General features: G+C 41.5%; 1 protein-coding gene across 12 annotated transcripts in view; it reads right to left on the minus strand.

Annotated features, from left to right (window-relative positions):
- Positions 1–14,853, minus strand: part of TBL1XR1 (TBL1X/Y related 1) — a 166,295-nt gene that overhangs the window by 11,577 nt on the left and 139,865 nt on the right. For all 12 annotated transcript variants that reach the window (XM_072808129.1, XM_072808135.1, XM_072808125.1 and 9 more), the window contains 8 exons: positions 14,619–14,841; positions 13,739–13,871; positions 13,047–13,188; positions 10,486–10,549; positions 10,298–10,395; positions 9,014–9,074; positions 1,859–1,980; positions 1,643–1,717 (listed from right to left, as the gene is read on the minus strand). In XM_072808129.1, coding sequence (XP_072664230.1) covers positions 1,643–1,717; positions 1,859–1,980; positions 9,014–9,074; positions 10,298–10,395; positions 10,486–10,549; positions 13,047–13,188; positions 13,739–13,871; positions 14,619–14,841 — 918 coding nt within the window. The remainder of the gene's footprint in view (positions 1–1,642; positions 1,718–1,858; positions 1,981–9,013; positions 9,075–10,297; positions 10,396–10,485; positions 10,550–13,046; positions 13,189–13,738; positions 13,872–14,618; positions 14,842–14,853) is intronic.

Raw genomic sequence — 14,853 nt, forward strand, 5'->3', positions numbered from 1 at the left:
TCACGTGTGTTTCACCTGTCTGCAAGGAACCTAATAAGTGATAACAAAGCAAAACTGTAATGTGCTTGGATCCTAAACATTTATAACTCCAGGTCAATAACCCCCCAAAATACGTTTCAGACCTTTTTTCACTTGACCTTTCACTTTGACCTGCCACTGTGGACCGCCCCCATGCATCACCTCCCTTAAGAACTGAACACTTTCTTTCCATTTGGGTCATTCCTTCTCAGTTTCCTTTTGGAAGCTCGCTCCTCTTGAGCTGGCGATTGTTGGGAGTTCCTTAAGACTTTCTGTTTCTAAGGTTCCCCTCCTCTCTTACTCTGTATTTTCACCCTGCACAGTTCCATCCAAGTTTGTGGCTTTAAATGACCACCCACTCGCAGAGAATTCCGAAATGTTTATGTCCAGGGAAGAGCTCTTCTTGGAGCATCGGACCCACCTCGCACTCCCACCTGCATGGCTCAAATCACTGTTCAGGTTTTGCATGACCTACTGACTCATGTTCCTTGATCTCAGAATTTGGCCCCGAGACACAAAACAGACCCATCATCTCACTTCTGCTTTAAAGCTCTGATCTTTCATTATTGTTAGGACAAAAAGCTCTCTAATGGTTTCTACTTCAAACTTGTCTAACTGCAACTCAGTAGGCTCTCCAGCCACTGGCCTTCTTCCATGACCACATATGTGCCATACTCTGTTCCGGAAGGTTTTCATTTTATGGCTGTAATGCACGTGCATGCAAAGTAAACTCAGAGACAAAAGCATTAAGAAAAGCCTTTTCACTAGCAATGTGTGCAAGGGAGCTCAGGCTTGAGAAAACCATGTATAACTAAATACACAGCAGGCATTTAAGGAAAAAACCTCACCAGGTTACCAAGGTTACATTTAGTCTGTCCATGGGAGGAAAAGCAGTTTTCCCTCATGATTATTTCATCTGTAAGGGTCATCAAATCTGCAGCCAGTGGCATTACAAAGTCAACCATAAAATTATTTTCAGGAGAGTTACTATGTTGCAGGAAAGGGCTCAAAGCTTCACTAATATCGGACGGAGATAAATATTAGGCTGTTCTTCATCTCAAAATGCTTTTTGTTCCTAAATGTGAGGTGCACACATGCAAGGTGGTAGTTTTGTCTCTAGTCACACTGACAAGAAAAACATAAATTCATGTCGAGCTGTGGATGCAGGCATGTCAGCTAGACCCACTCAGCAACTAAGCAATGCTGTGCTACAGCCCAGCTTCCCAGCAAGGATGATATATATTCACACCACAGAATCAAATTAACACAATCCACAGAATTTCGGTAAAATCCATGAATGCGACGAAGATCTGTTACTTGTCAAATTTTCACACGTGCAAATAGAACTTGAACCGCACCAGTATATGACCTTCGAGAAGTGCAGACAGCATGTTTCTTAGTGCCACAATTCCCACCAAGCGTTCTTTTTGCTATATCTAAACACTGGGAATACTAAGCAAAACAAATAAATAACGATTGACTATTAAAAAGTAGAGTGAATCCTGATCCCGGTTAAGGCGTCGAATGGACGCTAGGACAGATGCTCTTGAGAATCTAAAAATGGCCAGAGCAGCCCTTCTTCAGGACACGGCCACTGCCACTTCAACCCCACTGTTTCAATTACCTTCAAAGTCATGTCATCAGAACAGGAGGCCAGAAGATTGCCAGTTGGGTCCCATTTGATAGCATTTACTTCATTCTAAAGAGAACAGGGCACAGTCACATTTTCACGGTACAGACTGCGTTGCTCTTTGGACATTAAACACACATCCCTGAAAGCCACCTGCTGTATCACTTAGTCATCATAACCACTTTCAAGGGCGAAAAGAAGGTTACTCACCGTGTGTCCCTGGAATGTTTTGATAGGTCTGTCTTGTCCTAATTTACAGACATGAATGCACATATCTGTACTACAAGAAGCAAAGGTGTTGTTGCTCTGCCAATCAACATCCAGTGCTGGAGCTGAAAAGGAAAAGGGCTACAGGTTTGCCTTCATTCCACAAGCACTGAAATCTAGGAGCTTTAGTTCTAAATCACGCTTGGGCATTTCAGTATGCTAATAGGAACTTAAACATCTTACTTTATGATCTTTAAAATACTAATTGAATTTTAAAAATGATGATCTAAATATCACAAACACTAATAAATTTCAGTTCGGGTGTCTCTATGTGAGCCACAGCCTAAGGAAGTAACACAGGAGGTGAGGGCTCCTGAGCGCTTGCTCCATGAGTTACCAGGACTGGATCCTTAGCGTCGCGTTCGTAAACATTTAAACGTGATGTCATACTTCCTTTTATTTCTAAAATTCCTCGAGTATTTGATGGGCACGGGGGCTTCAGTCGGCCACTCCCTAACCGCTGGACCCCAAGCGAGTCATTTAACCTTTCATGCTGGTTTCCCCATCTATAAAAAGGGGGAATAAAACCTTTAGGCTTAGTACACAAGGATATTGTGAAGATCAAGATGTGTGTGAAAAGTACTTTGTAAATTGCAAGTTAGACAGACGTTATACTGAATAATTTCCATATCCACCCAACTGATAAGTGCAATATTGTATAGGGTCGCAAATACATTTTCTTCTAAGTCATTCTTGTCAAATAACTGCTAAAATCCGTGTCATTGAATTTAAAACCCTCAGACGCCCAAAAGCTGGCAGGCTATTAATACCCATGTTAGCTCTGATATGACTGGAGATTCTTCCCGTTTCCCCGGGCTGCAAGGTGCAAAGGCGCTCTATAATTAGGAACGCAGATAGGGGAATGACGGCAAGTAAGCGGGGTAAGCCACCCCAGACCTGGAGCGGCGGGGGGCCTGTGGCCCACCAGCCCAGTCGCTGTCATGTCCGTTCGGCTGTGGATCCGAGATGACACGTGATCAAAAGGCCTAGGAGTGTGAACATCACACAAGACTCGGATTCTCGTATCCATGTCACGAGGTGTTGGGAGGCCCTGGCTGCGCTCACGGTCCCAGATGGCGGTGGCCCTGCGCTCCCGGGGGGGCCGCACCAGCCCCGGCACGTCCCGCTCGGAGCCCAGGAGGAAAGTGGGGGCGGGGGGGTGAGGGCTACGAAGCACTAGGTAAGGCGGACCCCACTGAGGCCCACGGGAGGGGCACGCCCGCCACCCCGCCGTGTGAATCCACGCGTAACGGTCACGGGCTGTCCACGCCACTCGGTGCCTGGCCGGCCCATGGGCTGCTGCGGGAGCGTTCCCTGCCATCGGGGGCCCCGCCGCCCCCAAGCCTGAAGGTGGCACCCAGCGCGCATGGCACGGAGCCGGGTTTGGGGGAAAGAGTGAAGGTTGAGACCCGGAGTGTGGGCTGCGCGCGGAGAGCACCCGGTACCCAGCCGGCCGAAGCCCACCAGCAGCAGCCGCTGCGGGCGGGTGCGTCCCTAACAACCCCCGGCTCAAAGCTGGGCGGACCGGCGTCACCTCGGGTGCAGGCTGGTGACTGTGCGCGTGTCGCCTGCTTGCCCTCAGGGCCAGCCCTCGCCACCCTGCCCTGATAGCTCCGCACACGGACTCCGCATCCCGGGCCCACGGGGCTCCAGGTGGACACAGACCGCGAGAGCCACGGTCCCGAGAAACAGAGAAGCCTGTGCGCTCATCTCCCCGGAGCCGGGGCCTCGGGCAGCGGCCGCCGCCAGGGTGCCCGCAACGCCGGGCAGGCCGCCTTCTCCGGCTCGAGCTCCCGCTGGGCAGCTGGCTCCTGCCTCCTCCAGAGGCCGGCTGTCTGCGGCTGTTCCCCTCCGACCCGGTTACCCACAGTCCTCTGGTTCGCACTCTTCCAACACCTCTGCAGCTGTTTCCTCCGATTAAATTCCCGCTTCTCGACTACCTGGTTTAGATTCTGTTTTCATGCCTGGAATCTGACTCAGTAGCTACCAGGTTCATTCTGACATTACATTACTATTACGTAAGATACCATTTCAAAAATAATTTTAACAAAATATTTACTTGATAAATAGTTGATTCTAGTGTTAAGCGCACGTGTGTGTGTGTGTGTGTGTGTGTGTGTGTGTGTGTGTAAGCCTGAAAAATCTAATAAACTCAGAGAACAAGTAAAGGTATGACAAAATGTCACAAAGAATGGCAAGTGTCTGTCATGATGTATCCGGATATTAATTTAGAGCTGTCCGCAGAATATGAGATGGGAGGCTGAGAAAAGAACGTGGCATTCAAACAAATACACCATTAGGTTCAGAATGACACAAAAATAAACTGTGTGGCCCAGTGAAGCTAACTGGGGGAAGCTGGGGAGTGCTTCAGCATGAGTTGTAGGATTTATGCTTTGTGATATCCCTGGCTCATAAAATACAATGGTTACAAGATTGGTATAATCGAAGAACACCTACCTCCTTACCTTTTGTTTACTCCTAAAATAAAATGAGTCTAGGTAATGCAAATTCATTAGGAAAGAAATACATCTCTATGGGGTGCCTGGCTGGCTCAGCTGGAAGAGCACGGGACTCTTGATCTCGGGGTTCTTAGTCTGAGCCCCCGGATGGGTGTAGAGATTACTTAATAAACTTAAAAAAAAAAAAAAGAATTTACATCTCACAACAAAATGCATTTTTTATGTAAGTGATATGTGAGAGTTGTGTTCACTATTACTGGTCTCATTTTATACAAGATAAAAGAGACTAAAAAGAGTTCATTCATTTGCCTAGGGCTACAGTCCTTTAAAATCTTGGAGCTAAGATTCAAACTTTCGTGTCCTGCAATTTTTGATATGTTTTTGTTATCCCCTCCATCCTTCATAATTTAAAAAGGTAACAAATGAATTGAACTTATGTAGTAGGGAGAAAAAGGTATTTATTACTATTTGCATTTTTTAGAAACAGCTTTATTGAGATATGAATCACATACTTTAAAATTCTTTCATTTAAAGTATACAGTTTAATGGATTTGGGTATATTTAATAACTTTTAAACACTGTGGTCATATAGAACATAAAATGCCCTTCTACTAAGTGTACGATCACTGGTATTAATTACGTTCACGAGGTTGTGCGACCATCACTATCTTTGCTGTTTCATCACCCCCAGCAGATACTCGGTGGGTATCACGCAGTAGCTGCCCCCGCCCCTGCCCCCGCTCCCCAGAGCCTCCAGCCTTTACTTCCTGTCTCTCTGAGCGGGTCTGTTCCAGGCAGGTAACACGCAGACTCATTCTTTTCGTCCCTTTGTGCCTGCTTCATTTCACTTAGCGTGCTGCGTGTCAGGTTCACTAACGGTGGCACTGTGTCACGACTCCATTCCTCTTCAGGGCTGAATGACCATCTTGTGTGTGTGCAGCCGTGTTTTGTTTATCCATTTGTCTGCTGATGGACACTGGCTTGTTCCCACCTTTGGGCTACTGGGGATAATGCTGCCCTGCACACTGACAAGGATGTGTTCAAGCCCTGCTTTCAAGTCTTCTGGATGTCTATACCTAGGTGTAGGACTGCTGGATCATCACATGGTAATTCTACGTTAAGGTTTTTGAGGAACCATCATACTGTTTTCCACAGTGACTGTACCTTTTTACAAACCAACTAGCAAGGTGTAAGGGTCCTGATTTCTCCATGTCCTCATGAACATTATTACTTCTTTTCACCGTAGTAATGGGTATGAAATGGCCACTTACTGTAACTCATCTATAATCATGACTTATGCTCTATGCATAAGTCAGTGTATATGGGAGAAAATTTAGCACAATAATTAAAATATGGTAATTTAAAAAGCATGACAGACTTCCACTTCTGGTCAAGACGGGTTAATAGGGACCAAATTTCCCACTTGCCCAAAACAACCAGAAAACTTACAAAATATATGAAATAACAATTCAAGACTGTAGATACCAGGCAATTAAAGACAGCGGTTTCTGAGAAAATGAGAACCAATCAGCAGTGTGCCCTTCTATCTGCCCAGGCTTACAATGTGGGGGGCAGGGGTGTGGAGGTGGAAAAAAGTCCATGTTTTGGCACAGGGAAGAGGAATCTTTCTAGGCAGAGATCAATGAATTTCCTGAAATGGAGAAACAAAGCTGAGATCCAGGAAGCCAAAGTGGCTGGAATTAATAGGACAGATTACTGGAAAAGAGCTATGCACACAGAGATGTCACTACATAGTAATTGGAAGTAAGTTTATAGCACTACATATCTATTTTAGACAAGCAGAAAGGTCTCGAATCAGTGACCTCAACTACTGTATCAAGCAAAAGAAAAATGAAAAGAAAAAAAAAAAAGAGTAAATTAGATTGACACTGAAAGCATGATACATAAAAAAACAAATAATTTATGGAATTCATCAACATTAATAACTCCTGATCTTTGAGGAGTACTGTTAGAACAGTGCAAAGATGAGCCACAGACTGCAAAAAAGCATCTGTAAGTACCTGATAAACTTGTTGTATCCAGAATACATAAAGAACTCACGACACTCAATAACAAAACAATAAATGAAAGATCCAAAGATTTGATCAGATACTTCACCAAGTAAGATCTACAGACGGTAAATAGCACATGACAAGATGCTCAACATCATTAGTCATTAGGAAATACAAATTAAACCACAATGGGATACCAATACCCACTTATTAGAGTGGCTCCAATTAATGACACTGACCGCTTATCAAGCGCTACCAAGGACATGGAGGGACTACAATATCCATTGCTAGTGAAAACTTCCTGTATTGAAAATGTAAGCTTTGGAAAAACAGCTCAGCAGTTTATTAAGTTAAACATATACCTCCCGTGTCATCTAGTTATTCTATTCTTAGGTATCTGCATGGGAGAAATGAAAGCCCAAGTCCACATATAGATTTGTGCATGAACATTGATAGCAGTTTTATTTACAATAGCCAAAAAAACACTGGAAACAACCCAAATTTGCTTCAACCTGTGAATGGATAAACAAACTGCGGCACAGCCACACGGTGGAACACTACTCATTAAGTGAAGCAGATGCAAAACAATAACACGAGTGAAAGAAGCCAGGCCAAAAAAGTCTATAATATAAACTAATCTTACATCATATAAACTAATGGAAAGACCACAGGTGGTTGTCTAGGGGTGGAGGGGAGCGATCACAAAGGGGCAGGAGGAAACTTCGGAAGCTAACAGGTGTACTGTCTGTTTGAAGTACAGTGATGGTTTCAATGGTACATACTACATATGTCAAAACGTATCAACTTGTACAATTTAAGTATATGTAGCTCATTTTATGACAATTATACCTCAATAAAGCTGTTTTTTTTAAAAAAACAAAAAAAAAACAAAGAGCATGGCAAGAAAGCCTATCATGGGTAAAAAGCTTATTTACTGCGAAAGGACTTCAATACCACCTACCCCCTCGGGCTGTCCTCAGGACTAAATGGGATCACGTGAACCAAGAGCACCATGTCTGACCAAAGGTGGTGTACGTCATACGGTAGCTAGTGACAGTACCAAATGCGTACTTCGACTTCGCTTTACTCCTAGCAGTGAGGAGAAACTTTTGGGTGGAAGAGCCAGAGGCCTAAGAATTCTATCTGTGTGAGGACTAGAAACAAAGGTGAAAAGGAAGTAAAACAGGTAATCAAAACTGATGTGTAAATGCCTATTAATGTGGTAAGCTTTAATCAAGCTGAATTGTTTAACATGATGTTTGCACAACTGCGTTATCCAGATACTACACACCAGTCATTCTGTACCTTATTTGGTTTGTTTAGTCACACTAAATAGAAAAAGACAAAAAGCCAAAATGTCAGAAGCTGTTTCCATTTTAAAGGTGATGCCGAACCACTGGCTGTTTGTGAAAAGGATGTTACCAAATTTTTGAGAATAATCAGTTAATTTTAGTCAGCCTTCAAATCAAAACTCTTCCCAACTACAAGAAAATCTTTCAAGAAGCAGTTAAATCAGGTAGTGGTAAAAATGCTGTTCTAACTTAGCTGACCGCTGAGAAACACAGGGCTCAGCGGTCTGACCTGCCCCCTTCCACATGCAGTTGAAATTCCGCATATCACTTTTGACTCCCATAAAACTTAACTGCTAATAGCTTATTGTTGACTGGAAGCCTAACCATGAGCAGAAACAGTCAATTAACACATTTTTTTGTGTGTTATACAAATTTTATACTGTATTCTTATAATAAAGCTACAGAAAATATTAAGAAAATAATAAAAAAGAAATTCACAGTAGTGCAGTTGTAGTTATTGGGGAAAAAACCATGTATATCAGTGGACCTGTACAGTTCAAAACTATGCTGGTCAAGGGTCAACTGTAGTTACTAGGTATCTTGTTCCAGTTTAATAATTATCACCAGGAAACTCCCTGAGAACAGCAGGAAGAGAGGGCAGGTACTGAAATCCAGCTGTGTCTACTCACCAGGTTGTATGCCCTGGTGCATGGCTCCGTACCAAGGAGGAAGGAGCACACTACCAGGGGAGGGGGGCCAGAATTATTCTATTTAAGTATCAAATTATTTTTCAAAAGAGAAGTCCATTTAAAGCACCGAAGTTCCAACAATGCTGGGAAAGCCCATTTTTTTATTTCATGTACATAGAAGGATTGATTTAGAAACAGGAGTCCAAAATGAGAAATGACAACACCTGAATTTGTATGAGTTTATAAAGTTTATACAGTATTTCCATATATATATTAGTTTTATCCTCATAACGAACAGGGATAATTATTATCCTTCATTTATAGATAGAGAAATGAGGCTCAGAAAGGTTAAATGACTTGCTCAGTCTTAAAGCTTGTTAAGTGGGGTGGAATTGCCATTCAAGCTTAGACCTCCTGATTCAAAGATCTATGTTCTTACCATTAGATAATACCAACCTAATTGCACTAGGCTGCAAATGGTTTTTTAATGGTACATTTCACAGAAAATGTTCGATGACCCCCTGACAATTAATGATCTCACTGATATTTGATATTGCAAGACTTTAAATGAATTATATGCCTTTAAAAAGCTTAATTAGAAAAACAGAAGAAAGCACCAGTTCTCATGTAAATTGTGAAGATTTACCTGAATGAAAGGGAAACTGTTGCTTGGCTTCACCGGTATGTGCATCCCAAATAATTGTAGTCTGAGATTGAAAAGAAAAATACATTAGGAGGTTAAAAGGAGCTCATCATAGGTACATAAATGAGACGCCTAACTATGTTAAAGCAATAGGAAATGTCAGAATGAATTTAACTTTAAACATTTGCTTTATCCCCAATGGTACAAGGAGGGTATACTCTCACTTGGTGGGGGTGGGGATGGCTATTACGAGTTGCATTTTTCCCTGGTGAATTTCCATCAGTCAAATTACTTCAAACAATTATGAGTTGTCTCCAGAACACCAGAAATTATACTACATTGCTTAAGAAACTCAATTGCGATAATGTATTTAATGTAATTTTGGTTTTTAGCTTTTTTAGCTAGTGGGAGGCAAATACTTGATTAATAAAGTCATCAACCAATCTCAATATTAAGATTTTTAAAGCTCACATTTCCACACATAAAGGCAGTTTGGATTTTGACAATACTTAAAGCAATGTTTTATATATTATATCCACGTATGATATATAAATCTGAATGGACATCTTCACAATTCCTTTAAACACCCTCCCATCACTGGGTTTTATAATTTTGGGGATGTAAGGTATTACACAGTGTCAGTGGTTATTAATAGGACTTTTCCCTCCTATTCCTGGCCTCCTTTACTTTCCTTTCCCTCTCTAGTTTCATTTCTGACAATTCATTCAGTTAACTATGAGCATACACTTTCCTGGATTAAAATCATCTTAAACCTGTATTATTTTTGGGAGGTGTGGGATAAAGGGGATGACCTAAGAAAACGAAAGAGCACGGAGCCCATAGTTCCAACCTATCCATATTTTCCAGCCTAGTTAGGTGAAAAAAGCTGCGAAGAATCTGCGTTTTTTACATTTTCAATTAAGCACCAGGAGTTCAGCTAACAGACTGGCTCTAAGATTTCTCAAGGAATCACTCTGGAGCCATTTTTACAGCTGAGATAAACTAGAAGCTGGGGAAGAGAAGCAGAGTACAAGAGATATGACATCCATGATTTCAGCAAAGATGAGTGGTCAAAAAGATAAAAGATAAATGACATTTTGATGAATAATTTCAGGAATGAGCTGATAAAAAAATCTGAGAGCATTTCTACTATTATCATAAATTCATACCTGAATTTCCCATTTGTGGATGTTTCATTGTTTACGTGATCAGCAGGACAAAATACTACTTTCAGTTATACTGTGTAACACACTGACCTTCAGAAAATCTAGTTTAACATTCGCTTACCTTGTCTACTCCAGCACTGAGGATGAAATTTCCTTTCTTATTCCACTTTAATGCAAATATAGGGCCTTTATGCTGCCCCAAGGTGCTAGCAAGGTTACCTATTATTCAAAAAGAAAATCTTTAAAATTATCTCAAGCTTTATAACTCAGATCAACAACAACATAGAAAAAGAAAAATGCTTCATTTACCATCTTTAGTCCATATCCTGGCAAATCCATCGTATGAACCAGTTGCTAGAAGTGTACCTTCGCTCTGTCAGAGAAACACACTTCCTTCAATTACATAATCCAGAAAGGGCATTTAATTGTTATTTGGCTATTTCATGTTTAAATCCTAGGGACAGCAGATCCTTGACTTTCTCTGCTTCAAAACTTCCCCTCTGCCTATTTGGGAACGCTACCGAAGACCTACAAAGCACCCTTCACTGCTGTGAAGCTGGGATTTAATCAGCACCTAGTCAGTGTGGCGGCCTTATATCCAAATCTCAAAAATGGCAGGAACTACTCTGGAGCAGGACCCACACCACTCTGATGCACACTAAGGTCTACAGTATCGTCATAGATGCACGTGGCTGAAAATGGGAGTAGGGCGGTGCACTAGGAAAGACACCCTAATCATCACCTTATAATGATTTTATAGAGTAAAAAGCAAAACCAGCTAAAACATCCTGTTATGGTTAGAAGATTTTATATGGTCCTCCCTCTAAATCTTTTACTAAAGCCTAAATGAAGCTTGTATTGTGTGTGAGCCAAACAATATTGCCGTTTCAGATGATCAGATACTTAAATATCAGTGAATGTTTCTTTCCTTTGTTAATTTTCCCAATATGAAATCCTTACCAATTAAAAAAAAAAAAAAAAAAAAAAAAGAGCCAGAAAAGAGTGTAGGCTGACTTTATAGTTAATGAAGTGAGTACAAGTGCCTGGAACTACTTTACCGCAGGGAGAAATCCATAACCAATTTCTCTACTCTTACATTCCCTTGCTGTGCCTGGCCCTGATGAATGGTACAACAGAAGGACAGATCTATGGAAGTGCAAGCTACAGCGTGCATTCAACAGACTACTGCTGGGATTAGTGAACACTACTGAAGACACAGAATGAAGTCCTGCCTTACTCAGTGCCTTGTGGATGCTTTTTGGAAAGGGAATTGAAAACAAGATCGCCTTTTTTCAGACCTCTCAAGCCAGTCAGCTGTACAGGTAAGTGAAAAACAAACAGATGCTGGTACTAGGGGATGTAGGTTCAGTCCTTCCAGAATCTGGTTCCACAGTTTCATCTGAAGAAGGAGCCATGTTGAAACCAAGAGCAAAAGCCAACTTCTAGACTCTGCACGATGGGAAGCTTCCTTAAAACTCCTGGCCCCCGGATGTCTTAGTTCATGGACCACCACAGTAGGAAAAGAATACTTTAAAGATAGCGTATCTCACAGGCTCTTGCATTAGTCATGGAAAAGAACCATTCATCAAGGATAATGTTTTCCCGTTGGTGGAAGATTCAAATTCACAGTGAATAATATGTTTGAAAAGTCCACACTTCCACAAACTATAACTTGCAGTTCAGAATCACCAAGCTCAACAAACATTTGTTAACCATCCTTTTCACGGTAACCTGTAAATTTCATTAAGTTAAAATAAATGGTTTCTGAGCCAAACAGTATATGAGGGCAATAAGGCCTTTGACTTAAGATAGAATAAGGTCCTATGTTGAGAAGATAATTCTTAGTCCTGACCCTACAGGAATTTGTTTTAGAAAAATTTCATAAGAACTGAGAACTTCTGCTGGAGAAACCGTTTTTAAAAAAGACCTCATTCATTGGAATGAGATTTGGATTTGGAAGATCCTTTGGAAAGTCGCACAAAAGTTGTTGGACAGGGGCTGGAGGAGGAAAGGGTGTTTGTTTGCTGAAGAAAGAACCACGAACCCCATGAAATGCTCAAGAATACTAAAATTGTCTAAGATGTTTCTTAGGCTTGGGAAGACAGGTAAAAAATGGATGCAAAGTCACAAGGAAGGAAAGAAGGCAACATGGAATAAAGGAAAATATACAGGAACTTTAAAAATGCTAATTTTCCACAAATCAATCATAGTTGGAAATGGAAACAAACAGAGCTGGTTATCATGTACTTGAAACCGACGGGTGAAGCTTTGTCAACGAGGAGCTCAAACTTTCTGGTGAGTCAGAGCACTAAAGGTATCTCTGAAAGATGTGGAATGACATAGAGGATCAGCTAACTGCAAGATTCCCACAGCTACAGCAGAGCCTAGACTAATGGTCCCTAAAAGGCAGTCGGCAATGAAGTCTTCAGCAGTTCTGAGCAAAATGAGAAAAACAAGAACATGCTTTTATTTTGCAAATTTCTCTTACCCCTAGCAAAGGACTTCGCAGTTAAGGACTTAGTGTGTGCCAGTTGTTGATTTTCATCTATCACCCCATTTATGTACTACCATTACCACACCTCTACCTAACATTTGAGGAGCATGAAGTGCAGAGGGGCAACCACCAGTGTGACAAAGGTTCTGCTGCAAGATCAACTGCAGAGCTGCAAGTCGAACCTAGGTCTGACTGCTGGAGGGCCAGCCTTTGATTTAATAGCATATTTGAGAACGGGGAGTCCTAGGTTGTCGTTCTTATTAGTGAAATTCAAAAATATCTGAACAAATGGACAAACGCTGCTATTAGTCTGAGGTTCAGAGATGTTAAGTAGATTAGGAACTGTAGTCATCACGGATAATACAGTGATACTCACATTCCAATCTAGGGATGTCACATCCTTGTTGCTTGGGACATCTTGCCCTCCTTCCCGTATACAATGTCTAAGTACTAATTGTGTGGAGCCACTAGTGCTATTTTCACTAAGATTCCATATTCTTGCTGTTGAGTCTCCAGACCTAGAAAGTATGCAATATATTTTAAATTGTCATGATATTCTCAAGTATCCCAGAATCAAAGCAACATATTTACATACTATTATTAATAAGGCAAATAAAAACTAGACTCTCTGGGGTTTCCATTTCCACTATATTCCTTAGTCTCCATTTTGGGGGCCCTCAGCACTTTTGAAGAAGCTTAATTAAAACTTCTAAGATTATGGGGGCACCTGGAGGGCACAGTTGGTTGAGCAACTGACTCTTCCTTCTGGCTCAGGTCATGATCTCACAGGTCCTGAGACCCAGCCCCAAGTCGGGCTCTGTACTCAGTGTGGGGGCTGCTTGAGATTCTCTCCCTCTCCCTCTCCCTCTCCCCCTCCTGCTTGTGTGTGCGCATTCTCTCTCAAATAAGTATACCTTTTCAAAAAATAACTTAAGATTAAGTTATGAAGAAATAAAGATTTACAGAGACAAAAGGACCACAAAGAAGCAACAAAAACATGTCAGTAATGCTTTTATAAAATGTGTACTCGTTCAGTAGGATATTTAAGTCTCACATTAAGAAACATACCCCGATGCCAAGAGATCACTAACGGGGTTCCAGGCACAGATGAAAACTTCGGATTCATGGCCCCGTAACACAACTGCTTTATTAGGAGGGATTTCAACATCCCCGTCCACTTCCATCATATCAGTATGATTATCTGTGTCATGAGAATCAAGTGGAAAATTCCGGTTAGGTATTATTATAACGCCCTGAGGGGGGAAAATAATTCTTAACCAGCATTTTATACCTCCCTTGTAACATATAATGTAAAAAAACAAAAAACAAAAAACAAAAACCAAAAAACTATGTCAGGTAATGGCAAAAATAATTATACAGCACTTGTCACACGAGAAATAAATTCCTATCTTTAGTTACGTCTGACCCTACTATTTTTAAAAAGATGTGTGTGTGTGTGTGTGTGTGTTTGGGGTGATGAGGAGGCAGTGAGAAAGACTGCAAAAAGGTTAGAGCCAAACAAGGCTAAAATGATAAAATGATCTGAATTAAATCTAGTCCATGCCAACACTATTCTGAATTTCTGCCAGTAGGGGTTGCTGATATCATTCATATAACATGAGAGTTGCCTTCCTATCTCCATGTCAGAGCTTTACTGGGTTAATGACTAGTATTACAAATTTTCTTTCAAAGTCAAGAGCAAACAACAAAATTTATCTTATAGTAGAAAATGGTTTCTAAATATTTAAAGAAGAAAATAAAATCCATGAAAGTAAATCTAGCTTTTTGGAGCTTCAGGAATAAAAATCTGAATTGTGATACAAGTTAAGGGAACAAGTTGGCATAAATGAAACAGACGATGTTACTTCAGTTTAGAAGATGACACATCTACACAAAGCAAAATACTTTTCCTGCAAAGGAATTTTTAGAAATTCTTATTTCAGCTCACTTGCTATAGTATGTGCTCCGTTCTCCTCCCCATTTGCTGTGTTTTCTCCATTTTTTGCAGACCCCTGTTGGTTTGTGGCGGCTGTGGAGGTGGCGGCAGCTGCGGCCTGCTGCTGTGCGAGCTTATCCCTGTAAGCTTGCTGTCTGGTCTGCACCACATCAGGCATTACGGCGTCTATCAGCGACAGAGACTCTATTGGCCGACCATCGAACAAGGTACCATCCTGGAGATGGAG

This window comes from Canis lupus, chromosome 31 (assembly GCF_048164855.1).
Source record: "Canis lupus baileyi chromosome 31, mCanLup2.hap1, whole genome shotgun sequence".
Taxonomy (NCBI): domain Eukaryota; kingdom Metazoa; phylum Chordata; class Mammalia; order Carnivora; family Canidae; genus Canis; species Canis lupus.